The sequence below is a fragment of the Carettochelys insculpta genome, chromosome 8, assembly GCF_033958435.1.
Source record: "Carettochelys insculpta isolate YL-2023 chromosome 8, ASM3395843v1, whole genome shotgun sequence".
Classification (NCBI taxonomy): domain Eukaryota; kingdom Metazoa; phylum Chordata; order Testudines; family Carettochelyidae; genus Carettochelys; species Carettochelys insculpta.
Window position 1 is genome coordinate 58,349,242 of NC_134144.1, and position 20,313 is coordinate 58,369,554.

General features: G+C 46.1%; 2 protein-coding genes across 4 annotated transcripts in view; both read right to left on the reverse strand.

Moving 5' to 3' along the window:
• CCNT2 (cyclin T2) overlaps positions 1–431 on the reverse strand; it is a 44,467-nt gene extending 44,036 nt beyond the window's left edge. For 2 of the 3 annotated variants that reach the window (XM_075000696.1, XM_075000697.1), the window contains exon 1: positions 154–302. In XM_075000696.1, the coding sequence (XP_074856797.1) occupies positions 154–173 (20 nt within the window). In that variant the 5' untranslated portion in view covers positions 174–302. Of the gene's footprint in view, positions 1–153 lie in introns of all 3 variants that reach the window. The other variant, XM_075000695.1, reaches the window with a different exon arrangement.
• Positions 432–7,712: 7,281 nt separating this feature from the next.
• ACMSD (aminocarboxymuconate semialdehyde decarboxylase) overlaps positions 7,713–20,313 on the reverse strand; it is a 56,019-nt gene continuing 43,418 nt past the window's right edge. Inside the window, exons 8-10 of the mRNA XM_075001828.1 lie at positions 18,763–18,935; positions 9,398–9,496; positions 7,713–8,182 (exon numbers count right to left, since the gene is read on the reverse strand). Coding sequence (XP_074857929.1) covers positions 8,120–8,182; positions 9,398–9,496; positions 18,763–18,935 — 335 coding nt within the window. The 3' untranslated portion in view covers positions 7,713–8,119. The remainder of the gene's footprint in view (positions 8,183–9,397; positions 9,497–18,762; positions 18,936–20,313) is intronic.

A 20,313-nucleotide genomic window follows, 5' to 3' on the forward strand; every position in this document is an offset into this window, starting at 1 on the left:
ACTCTCCGGCTCTGAGCCGGCACCTCTCGCCATACCCGACCTGCAGCCCGGTCTGACGGTGGCCGGCTCCGGCTCCCCTCACCCACCTGCTGAAGTGCCGCACGAGGCTGCCGCCCAGACCACCCCCTAACCCAGCCTCCCCCGGTCGGATACACGTTGAGGCGCTGGCCCATGTCCTGGATGAGGTTGGCCGCCTGCTGCCGATATGAGAGCTCCTTGTCGGCCTCCACCCCGCAGCGCCGCGTCGGCGTGTTCTCCAGCTGCTCCCGGCTGAAGAACCAGCGAGAAGCCGACAAGGCAACGCCGCCACCCCGCACAGCCGAACCCGCGCCACCGGACCCGCTCCCAGCCGCCGCCATGACACTTCCTCCTCCGGCCCCGCCCGCCGTTGGCCTAGCCGGCGCGGCGCTTGTCCCCTCTTCTCCCTCCATATTAGTTCTCGCGAGAACACAAGGCCACAGGTCCGGCGTGCATCCTACCCAGCTGCCTGCAACCATAGAGTCTGGCGCCAGCCGAGATAGAGCGCCGCAGGTGAAATGACGTCATGTAGCCTAGTAGGTGTCCATCCACAGACATTCCTTCTTAGCACCAGATATAGAACGGAGGCCTGGGCGGGCGGAAATGAGGTTTCCTTTGCTTCCTCTACGTTTTTCGGCTGTGATTGCTGGTGGGCTAACGGGGTGCGCGTCACAGTTTTCCGGCTTGGAAGGGCTTTGTGATTCAGGGCTCGGATGTAGTCGTCGTGTCCCCCCCGCCCCCAGAGCGGCGCTCGGGGCGCGCCGTCTTTTTCCCCCCTCATCTGCTGCTGTTTGGGCGCAGCCTCGGCCGTCCGCCGCCCCTTTTCTAGGCTTGGTCTGAAGACCCGTCTGTGAGCTTAGGCACCAGGCGCAGGGTTGTCAGCGTTCTAGTCCCCCTTCCTCTGTCGTTCGCTCTCCACACACACGCCTCCGCATGCTCATTTTCACTGTGCTGGGCGCTCTGGAGGTGGGTGGGTGCGGGGGAGGGGGAAATGGCTACAGGAGGGAGTCCTGGGGTGAGGCAGGAGGTTAGTGTGGGGGAGAGTGTAAGGGCTTTGGTTGGGTATGTGGGTTCTGGCCTGGGGCCAGAAGTGAGGGATTTGGCTTGCAGGGATTGGGGATGTGGAGGCAGGTGAAGGGAGGAGGCATCTCTTCGTGTCACCACACCCAGTAGAATTCTAATGTGTTTTGTTGGTCTCATACTTACTCCTGGGGCTGTATTTGAGTTCTGTAAAAACTTTCCAGCTTCACTCATATAGTACTACTACTTAATCCTTGTACTTAGCGTGGAGCCTAAATCCTCTACAGGTCTCCTCCACTTTGTTCTGTCTTGGGGCAAAACTTCTAGCTGGTTCCAGGAGTACCCCAGTTGTTCTTCAGTCTCAGTAGACCTTAGCATTGTCCAAGGTCACCTTTTATGTTTTCCTTGTGGGTTCCATGTGAGAGCTGGATGATGTGGCCTACCCATCCCCACCTTCTTCTCTGGATTGCAATGTCAAGTGGTTCTAGTCCTGCTCTGTTCCAGAGCTCCTCATTAGTGATGAAGTCTTGTCATTTGATGTGAAGCTTGTGATTTGAAGACCTTTTAGTAAGCCAGGTCTCACATCCATGTAAGAGCACAGTGTTTACATTTGTGTGGAAGATCCGCAGTTTCATCTTCACAGGTATTATTAGTAAACTGTGTATGGGATGGAGAGTCTTGAATGCAGCTGTTACTTTCCCTACCCAGGCAGTGATATTTTTATCTGTTCCTCTTTCTATGCCTATAATACTCCACAAGTAAGTAAACTGCTCCACTTCGCCACATCTCCTCATCGTCAGCAAAACAAGAGCAACCAAGGTGGAAGCGGAAACACTGTGTTCAGAAGCCAACAAAGAAGTTAAAAAGGCTGTAAAATGGGTCAAGAAGAACTTTGTGGAAAAGCTTGGACAAGCCAAACAAGCTGCAGGACAGAGAAACTTGAAAGAGCTCTATAACATCACATGGAAGCTAGCAGGGTCATGGCGTACAGTGGATTAGCCAAAACAAAAAGCAGTCAAGTAGCACTTTAAAGACTAGCAAAGTAGTTTATTAGGTGAGCTTTCGTGGGTTAGCCAGTACAGGATAAGGAGAGGTGTGTGCTAATAAACCCAACTGAGCAGCTCTTGGAACAGCTACCGAACTGCCATGCGCACGTGGAACCTCCCAAGTTATCACACCATTCATATACATATAGTAAAATTATCAAGATATAAGGAATTGGTCCTGACAGAAAATTGTGTGGCCTAGTCTTTGTCTCTAAACTTGACCTGGGCCTAGTTGTTGATTACCTTTAATATTTAGCTGCTTCAGAGGCTATTTCTAACTTCAGTGATATATGCCTGTAGTTAGAACTTCATCAGTGTTTTCATGCATGTGGGCAATTTTTTTAATCTGAAGTCATTGGAAACTCCTTCCTTTTAAGAATCTGAATCAATCCGTGCAGTTAAAATCCCTTACAGTTTACAGTAACTGTATTACTCCAGTTGTGACCTGAATAATCCACCTTCATTCATTTATTTAAAAATCAGTCATAGAGGATCTGGTACCTTCTTCCATGACTATGTAATTTGGAGGTACATAGTATAATTCAAATTGTAAACTCCTGAAAGAAGAAGAGGCATTTTCATTTGTTTTAAAGAGCCATGCACATCAATATTTTAAAAACATAAATTGATACAAATAAGAGAGGAAAGAGGGAAATGGACTATTGACTGCAAAATCTGAAATTAAGGCACTAAGAAAAAGGAGAGCTGTATTCAATAACAATAACTCATAATAATACTTAATTTGTATACAACTTTAGTTTCCAAAAACAAATATTGTATTTTAATTGTATCACAAATCAAGGTTTGCTAATGAGGAAAATTAATGAATTAATCTGATTTTACAAGTATTTCAGCAGTTAAAGCATACTTATTTTTTACATCATGTGTTTTTGAATGGTCTCTTACTGTGCTAACTATTTTTGCTAAACGGTCTGTTCCACCTGCATTTTGCTGAGACTTTCTTTCCCAGACCTGAAGAAGAGCTCTGTGGCTGCGTCTACACTACAGTTCTGTTTCAAAAGAACATCTTTCAAAAGAGAACATTGAAAGATGCTCTTTCGAAATGGAGTGTCCACAAACACCAGTGGGGATGGAAGGTTCGGTCCATTCTTTTGAAAGGCCCCCAGCACAATTTCGAAAGAGAGCATCCACACGCGCCAGAGTGCTCTTTCGAAAGAGGAGGGACAGGAAGTGCCATGGGCAGGGTCGCATGATGGACGAGCCCTTCCGGGGCCGCCACCCGCCGTCCCCTTAAAGGCCTCCCCACTCCCGTACCACAGCGTGCAGACTCCGAGAGCCAGCAACCCTGTCCCCAGGCAGCGGGAGAGCGAGAGAGAGACAGCAGAGGTGGCATCCTGGGCCCCCATGGACCCCGAGCAGCACCCCCACTCCAGCACACTGGCCGCGGTCCTGGCTGCTGTGCTGCAGCAGCTCCGGGTGGCCACCACAATAGCCACCCTCCTGGACGCTGTCCTCAGGGCGCAATGTCCCCAGCCAGTCCCTCGGGTTGTCTGTGGCCTGTGGAGCTTCCCCACAAGCAGCGACTGGTAGGACCGGCTGGTGCTGGAGGACTGGGGCAACGAGCGGTGGCAACAGAACTTCAGGATTACCAAGGGGACATTCCTGGAGCTGTGCCATTGGCTCACCCCAGTCCTCCAGCACTGGGACACACACCTGAGGCTGGTGCTCCCTCTGTACAAAAGGGTGGCCATCGCCCTGTGGAAGCTGTCCACCCTGGACAGTTACTAATCCATCGGCCACCAGTTTGGGGTGGGCGAAGCCACTGTCGGAGTCATCCGCATCGAGGTAAGCCATGCCCAGCTCACACCTAGACTGCATGCGGCGGGCAGCCTGGTGACAGCCACCGTCGGGAGAAGGGCGGGCACCTCAGGGCCAGGGACGGGGATGGGGACGGGCATGGGTGGGCACCCCGGGGGTGGGATGGGGACAGGCATGGGTGGGCAAGCCGCGCCCCGCCCCGCCCCGCCCCGCCCCGCCCCGCCCTACCCTCATGAGTGCTCCCCCTATGCTCTGCAGGTCATCCGGGTGATCAACAAGGTGTTCCTGAGGCAGCTGGTGCACGCTGGGGACCTGGAAAACGTCATCTGGGGTTTCCAGGAGCTGGGCTTCCCCAGCTGCTTTGGGGCCGTGTATGGCGACATGGGCTGTGGGTACAAGAGTGAACCATGATGGAGTGGTGGCAGGGGCCAGGTGGACAACCATGGCCTGGGTGAGGGCATCCAAGTTGGACCCCACCCAGTCCCATGCCTGCAGCTCCATGGCAAGCCACTCTTGCACGACGCCTATCAGCTCCTGAAGGCAGCCGTGTGGGCCGTATCCCCTGCCTCCTCCTCCCCGGCCTGGTGGCACCGGCGGAGGGCCCGTCGATGGCCCTGTGCTGCCCCTGTCCGAGGCCTGGGCTGCTCCCCCTCACCCTCCGTCGTCGGGCTCCCTGGGCCCCTCGCGGGGCTGGTCCGGCTGCTGAAGCTGTGGAGACAAAAGGGGAGGGGAGCAGGCTGTTAGTCCTGGCGAGGGACCCCCTGAACCCACCCCCCCGTCCTGCCCACCCCATCCTGGTGGTCCTGCAGGGACCGCATCTGGGGTTCCCTGTCTCGGTTGCGGGAGCACTGGCTCTCGTCTGCCTTCCTCGGTCCCTCTGCGGCCTGGCAGCCTGTGGTACTGTCCGGCCCACGTGGTGCTGGGTGTCACGTTAGCCCTCTGAGATGGGGGTGGCAGGGCAGTTTGGCCTGCCCATGCTCTGAGGCTGATGTCCCTGCAGGTGGGCTGTGGCCACCCTGGGCAGGACTGCGCGCCCCCTCCCCTGGCCCCGCGGCCACCAGCATGCATGGTACATACCTGTGGGTCCCTCCAGGAACTCGGGTGAGGTGTGGTTGGAGGGGGCCAGGCTGGATGGGCCCGAGGGGAGGTCAATGATGAAGGCTCCCTCGCTCGAGCCCTCGTCATCGCTTGTGTCCTGGATCCTTGGGGGGTGCGTGGTCCAAGCTAGTCTTCCCCCTCGGTCCCAGTCTCCATCTACTCTGGCTTGGTTGGGGGGTCAGCAGTCTCCAGGTACACGGCTGGGGGTCCCCCCTCCTTGGTCCCAAGGAGATGGTCCAGTTCTCAGTAGTAGGGGCAGCTGGTGGGCGCCCAACCATTTTGTGAGTCCGACAGTATGCCAGGTGGAGCTCCTCCACTTTTGATCTAACCCGGTCTGGGGTCTATGTGGGGTGACCTCGGCCGGTGAGCCCCTTGGCGAGGCACTCAAAGGTGGGCGCGTTTTGGCGCTGGAGCCCTGTCTGCTGCAGGACCTCCTCATCTGCCCAGCGGGTGAGGAGGTCCTGCAACTCGGCCTCTGTCCAGGAGGGGGACCGACTTTGGGGAGCTGGCTCCCCTCCTGGGAGGACTCCCCCTGGTCCCTGGATGGCCCCTGGGGTGGGTGCTGGAGGTGCTGCGGCTTCCCCACAGGACATCGCGGCTGGGAGCTGTGCAGGCGGCAGCGTGGGCTCCCTGCTGCCTGCACACTCTCGGCTTCCTGCCTGAGGGCTTCTGGGAGCTTGCGTGCTGAAAGGCGGCCAGACGCTGGAGCCATACAGCTCTGCTTGTGCTGTGAGCGGCGCCGCAGCCTGCCAGCTGATCGCAGTCATGGAGGACCCACTCTTTTGAAAGAGCAGGCCGAGGAGCATCTACACTTGCTCTTTTGAAACTGTCTTTCGAAAGAGGGCGCTTTTCCTATCCCAGAAGTGGAGGACCAGCTTTGGAAGAACAGGGGAGTTCTTTTGAAGTTAATTGTGAAAGAGCGCTGTGTCAGTGTAGGTGCTGCCCGGCTTCTTTCGAAAGAACTTGGTCTTCCAATCCAAATTTCGAGTGTACTTGCTAGTGTAGACATACCCTATGTGATTCAAAAGCTTGCCTCTCTTTCTAATGGAAGTTGGTGCAATAAAACATTACCTCATTAATCTTGCTTATAAAACATTTTCAAGAAGCAAAGTTAAAAAGGTTATGGAGAGGCTGGAAAGAAAGGATTGTGCTATGAGAAGCAAGCTGCTTTCCCCCCATTTTGTAGTTTTAATTAAAACAAGTTGGTGAGGAAATCATCTAACATTTAAATAACTGAAAAAATTATCCTTTAGATTCGTGCAGACTTTAAAGAGAGACAAGTTTGACATGAAAGACTGTGCATCCTATCTTCTATTCCTTTTACTCACCAAACTTCAATTGAAGGTCTTGCTTGACTGAATGCAGTTAAATTTAGCCAAAGTCCCTTTACCTAGCTTTCTTTTCCCCTTACATAAACAGCTAGGCCCAGCTCCACAAAGGGACTTGGGACACAGCCTTGCAATGTCTAACCTCTATCTTTTAGGTGTCTAGAAAAATCACTGGAACAACATGATCCACAAAGCTTGCATTAGGTGCCCAGGTTCCTCATAAACTGAAGGGTGAGAGAGGTGTCTAAGAACAGGATCCACAAAAGCCACCATGCTAAGAAGGAATCCACCTAGGCAAGTCACTAGTAGATGCCAATGAGAAAGGACCTGGGGTGGTGAGGTGCTGAATGTCTACCAAGAGGTGCTGAGCCCCCTTAATTCCCATTGAAGTTCTGTACTCTTCATAAAGTCTTGAAGAAATAAGACCTGATTTCCTAATGTGTAAAATAAGCAAAAGACCAAACCAAAAGGACCTTCCCCTTAGAACAGTGCTGGGCAAATGGCACTCTTCAGCACTCGTTATAATTTCAGCACATTCAATATATATATAACCTAATCCCCTCCCACTCCCTCTGAGCCAGACACCTTTAGCTCCCTGCTCTAACCTAATTCCCCTCCCTTCCTCCAGAACAAGTCACATCCAGTGCACCCCTTCTCCCACAACTCTAACTCAATGCTGGCAGCTCACCAGAGCTGCTGCCACCACATACTTCTCCTGCCGAGCAGTGGTGCATGTGCAGAGAGCAGCAGATGGCTCTCCCGGTGCTTAGCTCAGAGGCACACTAAGCACTGCTCCACAGCACAACAGTGTGCCATAGCACACCAGTTGCAGAGCACTGCCTTAGAATAACTCCCAAAATCTTTCTGGCTTTTTCATTTACTATAAAGCAGCAAAACCAGCTGCAAACTCAATTATTTCCCACGGCAGTGCAATAGAGGCATTGATAGCCATGAGAACTGCTGGTGTTCAGCACCTTTCAGGCTCAGTCTGCAAAGTAGGAGGAGGTGCTCATCTACATTAGGAATTCATGTCTTATCTGTCTTGCTTTTCCTGAAAGATTTTATGGAGCACCTGAAAACTAGTGAGATTATGACATCACAAGTAGCATTGTACTGAAACCTGAACAAAGAAGAGTAGAAAGAATAAGGACTAGGCATTATCATTCTGATGATTGAAAGATACTTTTAGGAGGTTGTCACCCAACAATACTGAAAGCCCAAGTTTCAACCTATCTTTCACCATCCGAGAAAACTGGGATATTCTAAATAAAATAATCTTGTCAACTGAGGAGGAAATCCTAAACTGAGATTTAAAGAATACATTCAAAATTAGAAACAATCATTAATATATATTTACATTTAAGACATGCAGCTTTAATAACAAAGAACATTCTTTTAAGCAAAGTAAGCACTGAATCAAACTGTTTATTTTTATTATTTTCATTGTGTTCATTAAGTTTCATAGTTAACTTAAATAAGTGGAGGAAATTAGTAACTCCCATTGAGTTATTTTTTCCCAAGAAGCCTGGTACTGATAACACGTCATTGACCATATTCAGAAGGTTTTCATCACAACTGAAAGAAATGACATTTCTGTAGAAAAGCAGGGAGCCCAAAAATCTAAAGGTACACCCTAAATCCTCTGGATGCACAGAAGTTTCCACATGTGGATTTCTGGTGACACTGTTTTTACTTTGAGGATACCAGTACATGCTAGTATTCATATGTAGAGTTTATTTGCCATTGATATGGTAGAAATGCACATTTCTACATGTTCTCAAAACCACGAAAGGATACAATATTACTGCTAAAGTTTGTTCTCGGTTAAAATTATTCAAATTGTTTTCTGTCAAGACCCAAAAATTCCAGAGCATTGCCAGCTTTGAGTTTATCCTGGAAAAGAATGTACATTTTTTTGAGGACCTTACAAATGTTGTGTATACCTAAGGTGTGGAAGCAGGGTTTTATTAATAATATCTCAGGATCTCTCCTGTAGAATTTCCTGCAGGAGGACTGGGAAGAAGTCTGAAATGATCTTATGGGGATTCCCTGTATCTCTATGTCAGGTGAGTGCAGTGATTTTTCCCAATCTGTCCCATGAAATGAGACAGAAACTCTTGGAACCTAGTAGATACCTACTAAGCTGAAGAGATTCCAAGAAATCTCCAAGGCTCTATGTATTCATGTTGGCATTGGGCTCCCCATCTTTGTCTCCTTGGCTGCACAATTTTACACTTCAGTATTGTTTCCTCTTTATTTTCTGATTCACAGTGAAATATATTGCAGAAGCTTATTGCATAGCTCACAGCTTTTCTAAGCCAAAAAAGCAGTCCAGTAGTACTTTAAAGACTAACAGAATAATTTATTAGGTGATGAGCTTTCGTGGGACAGACCCACTTCTTCAGATCACAGCCATACCAGAACAGACTCAATATTTAAGGCACAGAGAACAAAAAATAGTAATCAAGGTTGACAAATCAGAAAAATATTATCAAGGTGAGCAAACGTAGTTTGAACCAGGATGGGAATTTTTTAGGTCATTATGGGGCTCTTTTGCATACTTGGCATAGTCTAATTATTGACTCCCCCCCACGCCCTTCTGCCCCTCTACTCTCTGATTTGCTCACCTTGATAACATTTTTCTGATTTGTCAACCTTGATTACTAATTTTGGTTCCCTGTGCCTTAAATATTGAGTCTGTTCTGGTATGGCTACGGTCTGAAGAAGTGGGTCTGTTCCACGAAAGCTCACCACCTAATAAATTATTGTGTTAGTCTTTAAAGTGCTACTGGACTGGTTTTTTGTTTAGGTAGTTTATAGACTAGCATGGCTTTCTGTCTGTTACTTTTCTAAGCCATTTAGGCCTAATTCAGCCCTGTCCAAGTAAGCACTTAACCACATTGAGTCAAAAGGCCGATAATTAAGTCATACTGAAGTCAAGCATGTGCCCATGTTTTCAGTGTTGTGGTGAACTGATTCTTAGAGACTAAGAGGCCGATCCCATGCCCTCTGAAGTCAATGGAAAACTCTGATTGACTCCTTGGGGCCTTGTATGAGGTCCTTAAAATAAAGGCTTAACAATTGAAATAAAAAAGTAAAGAATTGTACCTTTAGTCCATTATCAAATTCTTCCATAGAGTCAATCAGTTTTCCAGGTTCTAATTCCCCCAGTGGAAAAGGATAATCTGTTCCCAGAAGAACTTTGTCCTGCAAACAGAGAAACAAGTTGGGCATTTTATAATGAAATAAAATAATTCCACATCCTCTGTGGGGTTATGAAAAACAGAATAAAATGATGAATAAATGCTGCAGGGATTATCTGTATCAGTCGTCTTTAAGCTTCTAAATTTTGTTTTCAGCCTCTTCCCTGAAAATAACACTTTCCAGGGGTTCCTTTATTTTGTACAAACAATTTTGAATGAACTGATTTTTTGTGAAGAAGTGGGGCGGTTAACTGAATCCAAGAATGATGATTTTAAGCACCATCCATGTTTGGGTGTATTTTTATAATGCTACATGGAAAGTTCAGAATATAAATCCTTGGCTTATGGAAAGAACATATAGCCCCTTGTACCCTTGCAAGAATGTAACAGTGAAACCTTTCCTAATTTGGTTTATCAAAGTAATCTAATACTGTCTTAAAATGTAAGAAATTATCCAATGCTCATCTTTGGTTTCTGACTTGGGTTGTCTGCTATACAGTGATTCATAATGGGGTCATGAGCAATTCGTGGTCATGTAGTCCAGTAGTTAAATTGCCTATAAAGGGGGCAAATAGGTTTATTTCCCTTATACTGCATAAAGGACACCTGAAAGGATAGCATTAAAAAGTTTAGTTTTATTGCTGCTTGATTTTCCCATTAGAAATCCATATCTTGTCTACCTTGAAAGTTCTGCAGGAACTGGAAAACTAATGGAATTAGGACATTATAAGAGAACAACGACTAAATCAGCGTAATTGAGAGAGGGAGGGAATTTTAGTTAGGCTATTTAAAACACCTTTTTCTCAGATGGTTTCTCTGGTTTGCTCTAAATATAGTCTACAAACTCTACCAAGTGAAAACTTATTCTCTTCCCAGGAGTTGTTTTATTCACAAAAATGACCTAAAATGAACAGTACAAAGTGCAAACCAAACCTTCCCGGGTATGGCTATGCTCAGAATGTGTTTTAGGGGTCTGGTCAGTTTACACCCTAGGTATTCTGAAAAAGAGCACATTATTTCCATTTTCCTTGTGCTTTGCTGGGCCGTATGATAACAAGAGGCAGAAAAATAAACACATTTTCTGTCAGGATCAGCTCCTGCTAACAGTACAGTGTCAGGCAAAAACTGACAACTTGCTACACGTCTATTTGATGGCTAAAGAACACTTCAGAACAAAATATAAAAAGAGTCAACTCTTCTGTCTCTTCAAGTATAGTAAGAAAGTGCTAAGACCTCCAGAGACTACCAAATTTGTATTCTGAATGGAGGCGCACATGCACATGCATCTGGGAAACTTAAGCCTCTGTCTTATCACCTCACATCAATATCACTGCAGCTGTGTCACTGTAAGGCCTCTCTGTACCCACTCAGTGCTGGCAGGAGAGAGCACTCCTGCCAGCATAATTAAACCACCCTGAATGAGTGGCAGTAGCTGTGTCGTCAGGAGAGGATCTTCTGCCACCAGTGTGCTGTCCATACTCTACCTGCTTTTTGGCTACCAGTGGACTGTTATTTTCACACCCTGACAGACAAAAAGTGCTAGTTGAAGACATAGTCTTAGAGTGTCACTGTTAAATACAAGGTGGAACACTTACTTTTTTAACATAAGCAATTAACACATTTCAGGGGATCACACAAGGTGAAGTGGCTCATTAACATCCCTCCAGTCAGAGGGAGGAAAGGAGGTGGGAGGGAAACAGCTGGGGAGTATGGGGTGTAACATGGTGGTGGTGGATTACAGATCTGTTTAGCAGCAACACTGTGAATTAGTTTCCCAGACTTGGGAAAAAACTCTGTGTAAGATCAAAAAGCTTGTCTCTCTTACCAACAAAAGTCAGCCAGGTAAAAGATATTACCTCATCCACCTTGTCTTTCTAGTGCCCTAAGGCCAACAATGCATGAATTTTTAGTCACAGCTTAGAGCCAGACAGGACCATAGATCATCTAGTCTGACCTGTATACCACAGACCACCACCCCCCAGCATAATAAAACCAATAATTTTTGAATGCGTGGAGTTATCTCCACTAAGAGATAAATAAAGTGTGTGTTTAGGTGTTTTAGGATAGTATTTCTTTTGCTTGTTTGCCAAATGGTGCTTATTTTTTGCTTCCAGTAGGTGTCACCCTGAGTCTTTTGAAAGAACTTATGCAAAAAGATACGAAAGTGTGAGAAAGTGTCCAAGAAAAGAGTATCAATATATGAAACAAGTGACAGTGCTTCACTAGTAAAAATATATAGTGAGAAAATAGAAGGAGACAGGGTACACTCTTGCTGATGTACAGAAGTGCAAGTGATAATGCCCCTTTCTTCTGATTGGGACTCACCCCTGGAGAGGCAGGCAGGCATTCTGCAGCTGAGAGGCTTTGGTTGGGAGAAGGCAGTGTTGCATTCTTTTGAGGGCCTTGTTGTAGCCTACCAGGAAAAGGTTACCTGGGAACACAGTGAATGATTTTGTCTTTTGGCCAGCCTAGTGATGCCCTGGCCAGCAGTGCTCAGCTTCTTGCTCTGTGCTGGCCTAATCTGTTCTGTCTGGAGGAGGGGAAGACTGCTGCAACTTGAATTGGTGCCTGTTCCTTTTCCACCTAGCATATATTGTACCTCTGGAGTCCTGCTCTAGGTTTAACTGACCCATAATGTGGGCTCTGTCCAACTGAGAAAATGGACAGGGAATTTTGGAGTGGTGGAGTTAAAGATACATGAGTCATTGAAGTGACTTCTGGCTTTTTAATGTTTAAAGACTCCTAGCTAATATATTAGTGGCACTGCCCCACAGTATGCTGACATTTTTATGGCTGACCTGGAGCAACGCTTTCTCAGTTCTCGTCCCCTAGTGCCCCTCCTCTACCTGCGCTACATTTATGACATCTTCATTATCTGGACCCATGGGAAGGAGGCTCTTGAAGAGTTCCACCGTGATTTCAACAGTTTCCGCCCCACCATCAACCTTAGCCTGGACCAGTCCACACAAGAAATTCACTTCCTGGACACTACTGTGCAGATAAGCAACGGTCACATAAATACCACCCTATACCAAAAACCCATGGACCGCTATGCTTATCTACACGCCTCCAGCTTCCATCCAGGGCATACTACATGATCCATTGCTTACAGCCAGGCACTAAGGTACAACCGTATTTGCTCTGATCCATCAGACAGAGACAAACATCTACAAGACCTTTACCAAGCTTTCCTCAAACTACAATACCCACCTAAGGAAGTGAGGAAACAGATTGATAGAGCCAGATGGGTACCCAGAATCCACCTGCTACAGGAAAGGCCTCGCAAGGAAACCAAGAGCACACCACTGAGCATCACATACAGCCCCCACATAAGGCCTCTCCAGCGCATCATCAGTGATCCGCAACCCATCCTGAACAATGATCTTTCACTCTTACAGACCTTGGGAGGTAGGCCTGTCCTTGCCTATAGACAGCCTGCCAACCTTAAACAAATCCTCACCAGCCACTACAAATCACAAACCAGTGACTCTAGGTCTGGAACCAGCCCCTGCAACAGTCCTCGCTGCCAGCTCTGCTCACATATCTACACCAGTGACATCATCACAAGACCTAACACCAACTATGCCATCAGGGGCTCCTTTACGTGCACATCTACTAATATAATATATGCCATCATGTGCCAACAATGCCGCACTGCAATTTACATTGTCCAAACTGGACAGTCTCTCCATAAAAGAATAAATGGACATAAATCAAACATCAGGAACGGTAATGTACAGAAGCCTGTGGGGGAACACTTCAATCTCCCTAGACACTCAGTGGCAGATTTAAGGGTGACAGTTCTGAAACAAAAAAATTTCAAAAATCAAATGGAGAGAGAAATCTCTGAGCTGCAATTTGTTTGCAAATTTGACTCCATTAACCATGGATTAAACAGAGACTGGGAGTGGCTCGCAGCTTACAAAAGCAGTTTCTCTGCTCTGGGTGCTAATATCTCCCCATTAGACTCTGATAAAGGCTCACAACCCCCTGTCTGACCTGACTTGGGTGCTGTTGATACTGGGCCATTTCTACCTTGCTGAATAGACCTTGTCAGCTCTGGCCCTCCCTCTTACTGGGACTCCACTCTTTAAATACCCCTCTGAAACCACCCCCCAACTCATGCATCTGATAAAGTGGGTCTTTGCCCACGAAAGCTTATGCTCCAAAATATCTGTTAGTCTATAAGGTGCCACAAGACTTCTTGTTGTTCTCGAAGCTACAGACTAACACGGCTACCTCTTTGATAACTGATATAAAACACTCCGACTCCAGGTGATGGCTGTCCCCCACAGATGTTAAGTTATGTATACACATATCTATGCACTCACCAGATTCACACCTTTTAACTTCTGGCTATGCACTGGGGACTTTTTTTTGTCCTACTTCTAATCTCCATCTGCAAAACCTGTACACACCAAGCCCCTTATCGCTTCATTTCTCTTTTTGTTTTTAGCCTAGCATGCATTAATTTGCTTATGATTTCATTGAGAGTGCTGCAATATTTGTTGTGGTTTTTTTTAAAGTCCCAGCTTCTGGAGACAAGTGATTATGTGAGAATCTCAGCTTTTATTTTAAAGCCAAAAAGTAAATTCCAAACACCAAAAGTTTTAAAAGTGCACAGATCAGGAGACACTGAAAAAGAATCCAAGTTTGGTTATTTTAAAAACACTTTGATTTTTAAAACTGATTTTGTGATTTTGGAGGTGTGATAATTTTCCCATTGCTTGGATTTGGCAATACTGCATTAGGAAGCCAAACTGCCATTTATTTAGGTCCAGATTTCAGCTCCTTTATTCAGTAGGTAGTCACATTGGAATCAGTAAACTACTAATGGAACAAGAAATAATTCACCATGAGAAAGAGTGACAGAATTTGGCTCTTGGTATCCCCTTCAGATGCCTGTCTGTCTAGTTTACAGTAGGGTCATGACTTTTGCAAGGGTTCAGTGTTGAGAACCCTTGCAAATGTTGAATTTCGCATCATGAGCCTGCAGGGTTAGATGATATATAATAAGATCTCGAAGTTTATTGCAAAAGTAGATGTATTGGATCAAAAATACAACAAAGCACAGTAGAAAGACTAAATGGTATGCTATTGTCTGTGTTACAGTATTATGAAATATATGGTAGCATCTGTGAGCTCCAACCTAGGATCTGAGCTCCCATGCTAGGCACTGTACAGATAAGAAACAAAGGCTACATCTACACTAGCCCCAAACTTCAAAATGGCCACGCAAGTGGCCATTTCGAAGTTTACTAATGAAGTGCTGAAATGCATATTCAGTGCTTCATTAGCATGTGGGCAGCTGCGGCACTTTGAAATTCCCATGAGCTGATGGGAATAAGGGGACTTCGAAGTAGGCGGGGTCCTTTCGAAAAGGAGCCCTGTTGGGACGAGCCGCGCAGCGGCGAGGCGCGTCAATTCGAAGTGCCGCGGCCGCCAGCATGCTAATGAAGCGCTGAATATGCATTTCAGTGCTTCATTAGTAAACTTCGAAATGGTCATTTGCGTGGCCATTTCGAAGTTTGGTGCTAGTGTAGACACGGCCAAAAAAAGACAGTCCCAGCTCCAGAGCTACATGCATTAAACCTGATAGGAAATATCTGTGTGCCAAGCATGCCATAGGACCTGCAGGTCTGTTGAGAATGTCACAACATGCCTATAAAAAGGATATAGTTGGGAAATTCTGCTCAAAGTTATACCCAATGAAGCCATTAGAGGTGGCTGGTCCTCTTTTTGCAAGGGTGGGGAAGTTTTTTTGGCTCAGGGGTCACTGATCCATAGACAAATAATTTGAGAGCCACACAAATCAGAAAAAACAAAAACAAAACGCCTCTCACTGATGTTGTCCCTGACTGAAAAAAAGGAGACACTCCTGTTGTTCCTCTAGCATACCAGCCCCAGAGCCAAGGGAAGCCAGGGCTAGTATATTTTGTGGGCCCCTCTACCCTCTGGAATGGGGTCTCAATTGAGAGAGGTTCAGTGCAGGAGGGGGCTGCCAGGAAGGGCTTAGGGTGTGGGGTCTGGGTGGGAAGAAGTGTGCAGGGATGTAGTGGGGGAAGTGTCTGTGCAGAAGGGAGGTACAGGAGCAGCCTGGGGGTGCAGGGTCTGGGTGGGAGGAAGGGTGCAGGAGGGTTTTCAGTGTGGTGTCTGGGAGGGAGGTGGCAGGAACAGGAATGGTCTAGGGGTGTGCTGTGTGGGTGATGGATACAGCTTAAGTGTGCAGCACTCCCGAACACACGACTCTGCACCTTCTCCCCACTGCTCGCAGACACCACCCTTTGCTGTCTTAATTGGCTGGAACTCTGGCAAATCAGAGCATCAGACTCTGGGCTGCTGTGGCTGCCACTCCCCTCCCCTTTCTCTTTCCCAGCTGGGGAAATGGGAGCAAGTGGTAGTAGCAATGTGTGGAACTTCCTGAGCTGCCCCCAACCCCCAGCCAGTCACCTGGAAGATTCCTTGGGCTGGATCCAGCCTCAGCTTGCCAGACTCTTCCCTGCAAGGCTTGGGGCTCTGCACCCCCCACCCCACTGCAGGCTGCATATTGGGGAAGGGTGCCCCAAGCCTTGGAGTCCGGATCCAGGCAAGTGGCAGTCCAGATCTGGATCACAGGCCGGGGGTTCCCCATCCCTGCTCTATTGCACTGTGCATTTAGCAGTGCTGTTGACAAATAGCCTGGTGTAATAAATCTACATTGCATCGTTTGAATTGTCACTGTGGGCATTTCATACAGTTCCCACTGTAAGTCTATTTCTAGATTCTGGTGTCTTTAACAAACTATTTGGTTTCCACTCTGTCTTTGCTCAGTAGAACAGTAGCCCTACTCTCCTTATATTATTTCCGGTGGTTGATTATGCTGTCATGTCGGTGAATCTTGTGGGCATCTTCAAACGCTAAGTCTGCCCACACACTGCACAAGCAGTGTGGGAGCCAAAGGGGAGCTGTATGCAGGAGTAAGGACCTACAAGTAGTGAGGCCCTGACCCCAAAACCCTTTCACTTCAGTGGATTGTGGACTTCACAGAGCATTCACAGTTAATTATAATCAATTACTTCTCACATGTTGTTGCTATTTTCTGTGACTAGTCAAAAGATCTCTATGCCAGCCCTACATCTATTAATTATGTGGGTCAGCACAGATACCTAGTCGTGAATTAACTAGTTTTTTAGTATCAGAGAGGTAGCTGTGTTAGTCTGTACCTTGGAGAACAACAAGAAGTCCTGTGGCACCTTATAGACTAACAGATACTTTGGAGCATAAGCGTTCATGGGCAAGGACCCGCTTTGTCAGATGCATGAGAGGTGGAGGGAAGGTTTTCAGAGGAGTATTTAAAGAGGGGGAGTCCCAGTAAAAGGGAGGGCCAGAGCTGACAAGGTCTATTCAGTCAGGGTGGAAATGGCCCATTGTCAGTAGTATACTTTTTAGTAGTCACAGAGGGGTAGCTGTGCTCGTCTGTATCTTAACAAAACAAAAAAGCAGTCCTGTAGCACTTTAAAGACTAACAAAATAATTTATTAGGTGGTGAGTTTTTCCAGATCTGAAGAAGTGGGTCTGTCCCACAAAAGCTCATCACCTAATAAATCATCATTTTAAAGTGCTACAGGACTGCTTTTTTCTTTCTAGTAGTAGATGCTGGAGAGAAAACATTAGCCAAGGTATGTCTCTGAGATCAGTATGTGGAGGGGGCTGTTACGGGCAACACCAGATTCCCTGTGGAGGGCATTGTGAGGGTAAATTGAAGGTTTGGAGAGATTTTTGCAAAAGTGAAAATGCAGAGCCTGCTACTTCATAAATATTTGAGACAAACCCATGTAAATGTTGAAGCGTGTAGAGAGCGAGCAAGCAGTATCTGGGACACCGAAGAAGGCGGAATAGGCTGTATTTACAGTTCCCTTCCATGGTGGGGAATTCCCTGCCAGAAGCCTTGCAGAAGTTCCAGAAATCCATAGTACAGTGAGATAGGCCATCTGTATGGATGGCTCTAAATTCCTGCTGGCCTCCTGGGATCCATACAGATCTCAGGTTTCATGGAGTTTGGATGCTATTCTCTTACTTTGTCCCAAGGAAAGACAAACACTCTGCCCTATAGAGCAACTGGGGAAAAGCAGAGAGATTCCATCATTTGGCCCCTTTCTGCCAGTTTGCCCATGTAAGGGACTGTTCAGTCCCTCTAGTATTTGTCAGATTCCATTTCATGTTTCCCAGAGCCTTTTTTAAATGGGCAGCTACTATAATATGTCCTTTCCTTTCTGCCATAACAGTTAAAATATTTAGCATTTTGTTCTATTTAAGATGCCATTCAGGATTTTCACATGAATTCCCTTCAGTGATTTTCCAGCCTACTGCTTCCTTAACAGAAATACTATTTGCTTTTCTCAAATAAAAAACTTGAGAGTTTGTTTTAATTTGGGTTAGCAGTTTTATGATGGTTTATCAACAAAGCAAGCACCCTAACTCAGGGGAATGCTCTCATTGGAATGAATTGTTTAGAGATCACGGTAACAAGAATTTGTAGTGCAGGGCCCATTATTTTCAGAACTCCATGAGGTGAAAAACTCTCAACTGCTGTAGACCTGCATAACTCCATTAGCTTCATGGAGAGATGCCAGTTTAGATTTCTGAGCCTATATTCATGGTCTGAAATCCTGGTCCCATTGATGTAAGCAACAAAAATCCCATTAATGTAACAGCAAAGGGTCCAGGACTGTTTAGTCAGGTGACAGCATTCTGTACCTTGTTGATACATGTTGTGCACAAGTTCTGCCCAGCCAATTGCACACCTGATCCCTTTCAGCTACATTACAAAAAGAGCATGTTTCAGAACCCTTTTTGAATTGGCTTCATATATAAAGATGGTTTACTTTTCAGGGATGTTCAGAGGTTTAACTTTTGTAAACTACTTTGTGGTCTTCAAATGGAAAGCATTTTAGAAGTGCAAATTAATATTATTTTATATATGTCAAATAGTAGGATTAATTTTATACAATGAGGACTTGTTAAGAAATGGTTGAGTTTCAGCTGTGAATAGTCTTCCTTAAGTATATCTTGCAGAAGGCCAATCACAGCTGAAAAATAATTACTGGTTCCTAATCAACTACCTGGATAAGAACTATCTAGCTGCCAAACAGGATCTGAAGTAATTTTCTATTTGTGTCCATATTTGAAGCATGGCAAGATTCCCATTTGAGTTCCTCAAGAAAGAACTGAATGCAGTATGACTCACCTGGGCATTATCAGCCATACAACCTACGAAATGTTGCAACTCACCTCTCCTATTACATCAACTAGCAGCCTTAGGGCACGAGGATCATGGACAAGTGAATCCGTGTAAAATGAACCAACGTATTTGTTTGGATCAACTTTATTATCCACTGCACACAAGTCAGGGCGCACTTTGAATCCATGGGATATACGCCCTAGTGTATACGGGAAAGCACCACCTACAAAGAAGTAATTGTATGGAGGTAATTGTATAGCAAATGCAAATTATTTCTTTAGTTTACAAAACCTGAAAAAAACTAATGTCTCTACACAGAGATTATTGTGCAGCTATGTAGAAATTAGTATAATATAATACTAAAAAGTGAGTAAGAGATCTTAATCACAAACAACCCCAGATCCAAAATATAACAAAATGGTGCAAATAAGCATAATTCCATTGAAGTCAATGGAAACTCCATTTACTCCAGCAGAAGATTTGGCTCCAACATCATAAGAATTGAGCTACATATGTGATTAAAGATTGGCATATAGTGTTCCTGACCAGGCACTGAGGGGTGTGTGTGTGTGTATGTGTAAAGCACAATCATTGGATGAATAATGGCTGGGGGTATGTTGGAGATGACTTTATCAGCTTGTTTTGGGTACAGAAATGGTTCACTGCATAGCTCATGGTCTCCCATTTACAGCTGGCACATGGTTGTAGAATCTGAAGGCTATGTTCACATTTACAGTGGCTATAGGGGCAGCACACAAGATTTTACTAGATGAAATCCTGGTGCAATTGATTTTAATGAGCCTCTGTATTCATCTATTGTTTTTTCTGGCTGATATAGCAAGGGCTTTGGAAGACTCTATCATCCCTTTGAACTACATGTTGTGAAACAAGTTGTGTGGGAGATTGGAGGCAGATTTAAGTGATAGTGAAGTAATAAGTAAAAGCCTTACAGCATCTGATGGACAGAATTACTGGGCTTTCATTGGTATGAACTCTGTTGGTCAATTTAAGTAAACACTTCAGGCACTGAGGGAAGAAATAAACATATCTGTTTATTACATAGATAAACTATGTGTCCAGCAGTTGCATGTCTTCTCTTCACTTCAGTTGGCTTATGTTGGGATAGAACTTTACAGTTTCCTAGACCCTGATAGCCTGAATCTCTAGTCATTATGATTATAAAGAAAACATTTTTAATACGTGTAGCCAGACAGAGTCTCCCCCTTACAAGCCAGCTTGCTCGTTGCCCCCCCCACTGAGGAGCACACAGGGCACGGAAATGGCTGCTGACAGCACAGTCTTTGATGCCCTCATTGAAGCCCAGATATGCTGGCTTATCGTGACCCTGAGAAGCAGAAAGTACAGCTAGAAGGCTAACAGGCCAGACTGTCAACATGAGAGGGGGGGGGGGGGACCCTCAGAAATCACCCCAGCTGGCATTGATCAATATGATGCACACACACAATCACCCAGAAGGGGACGTGCCCCGCCCGCACAAAGAATGTCCTGTACTCCTAAATTGTTTATCTCTTGTCTTACAAGTGCAAACTAAGTAGAAATGCCCTTGTAACAAACTGGCGTCACAAAGACAGACCAGTATG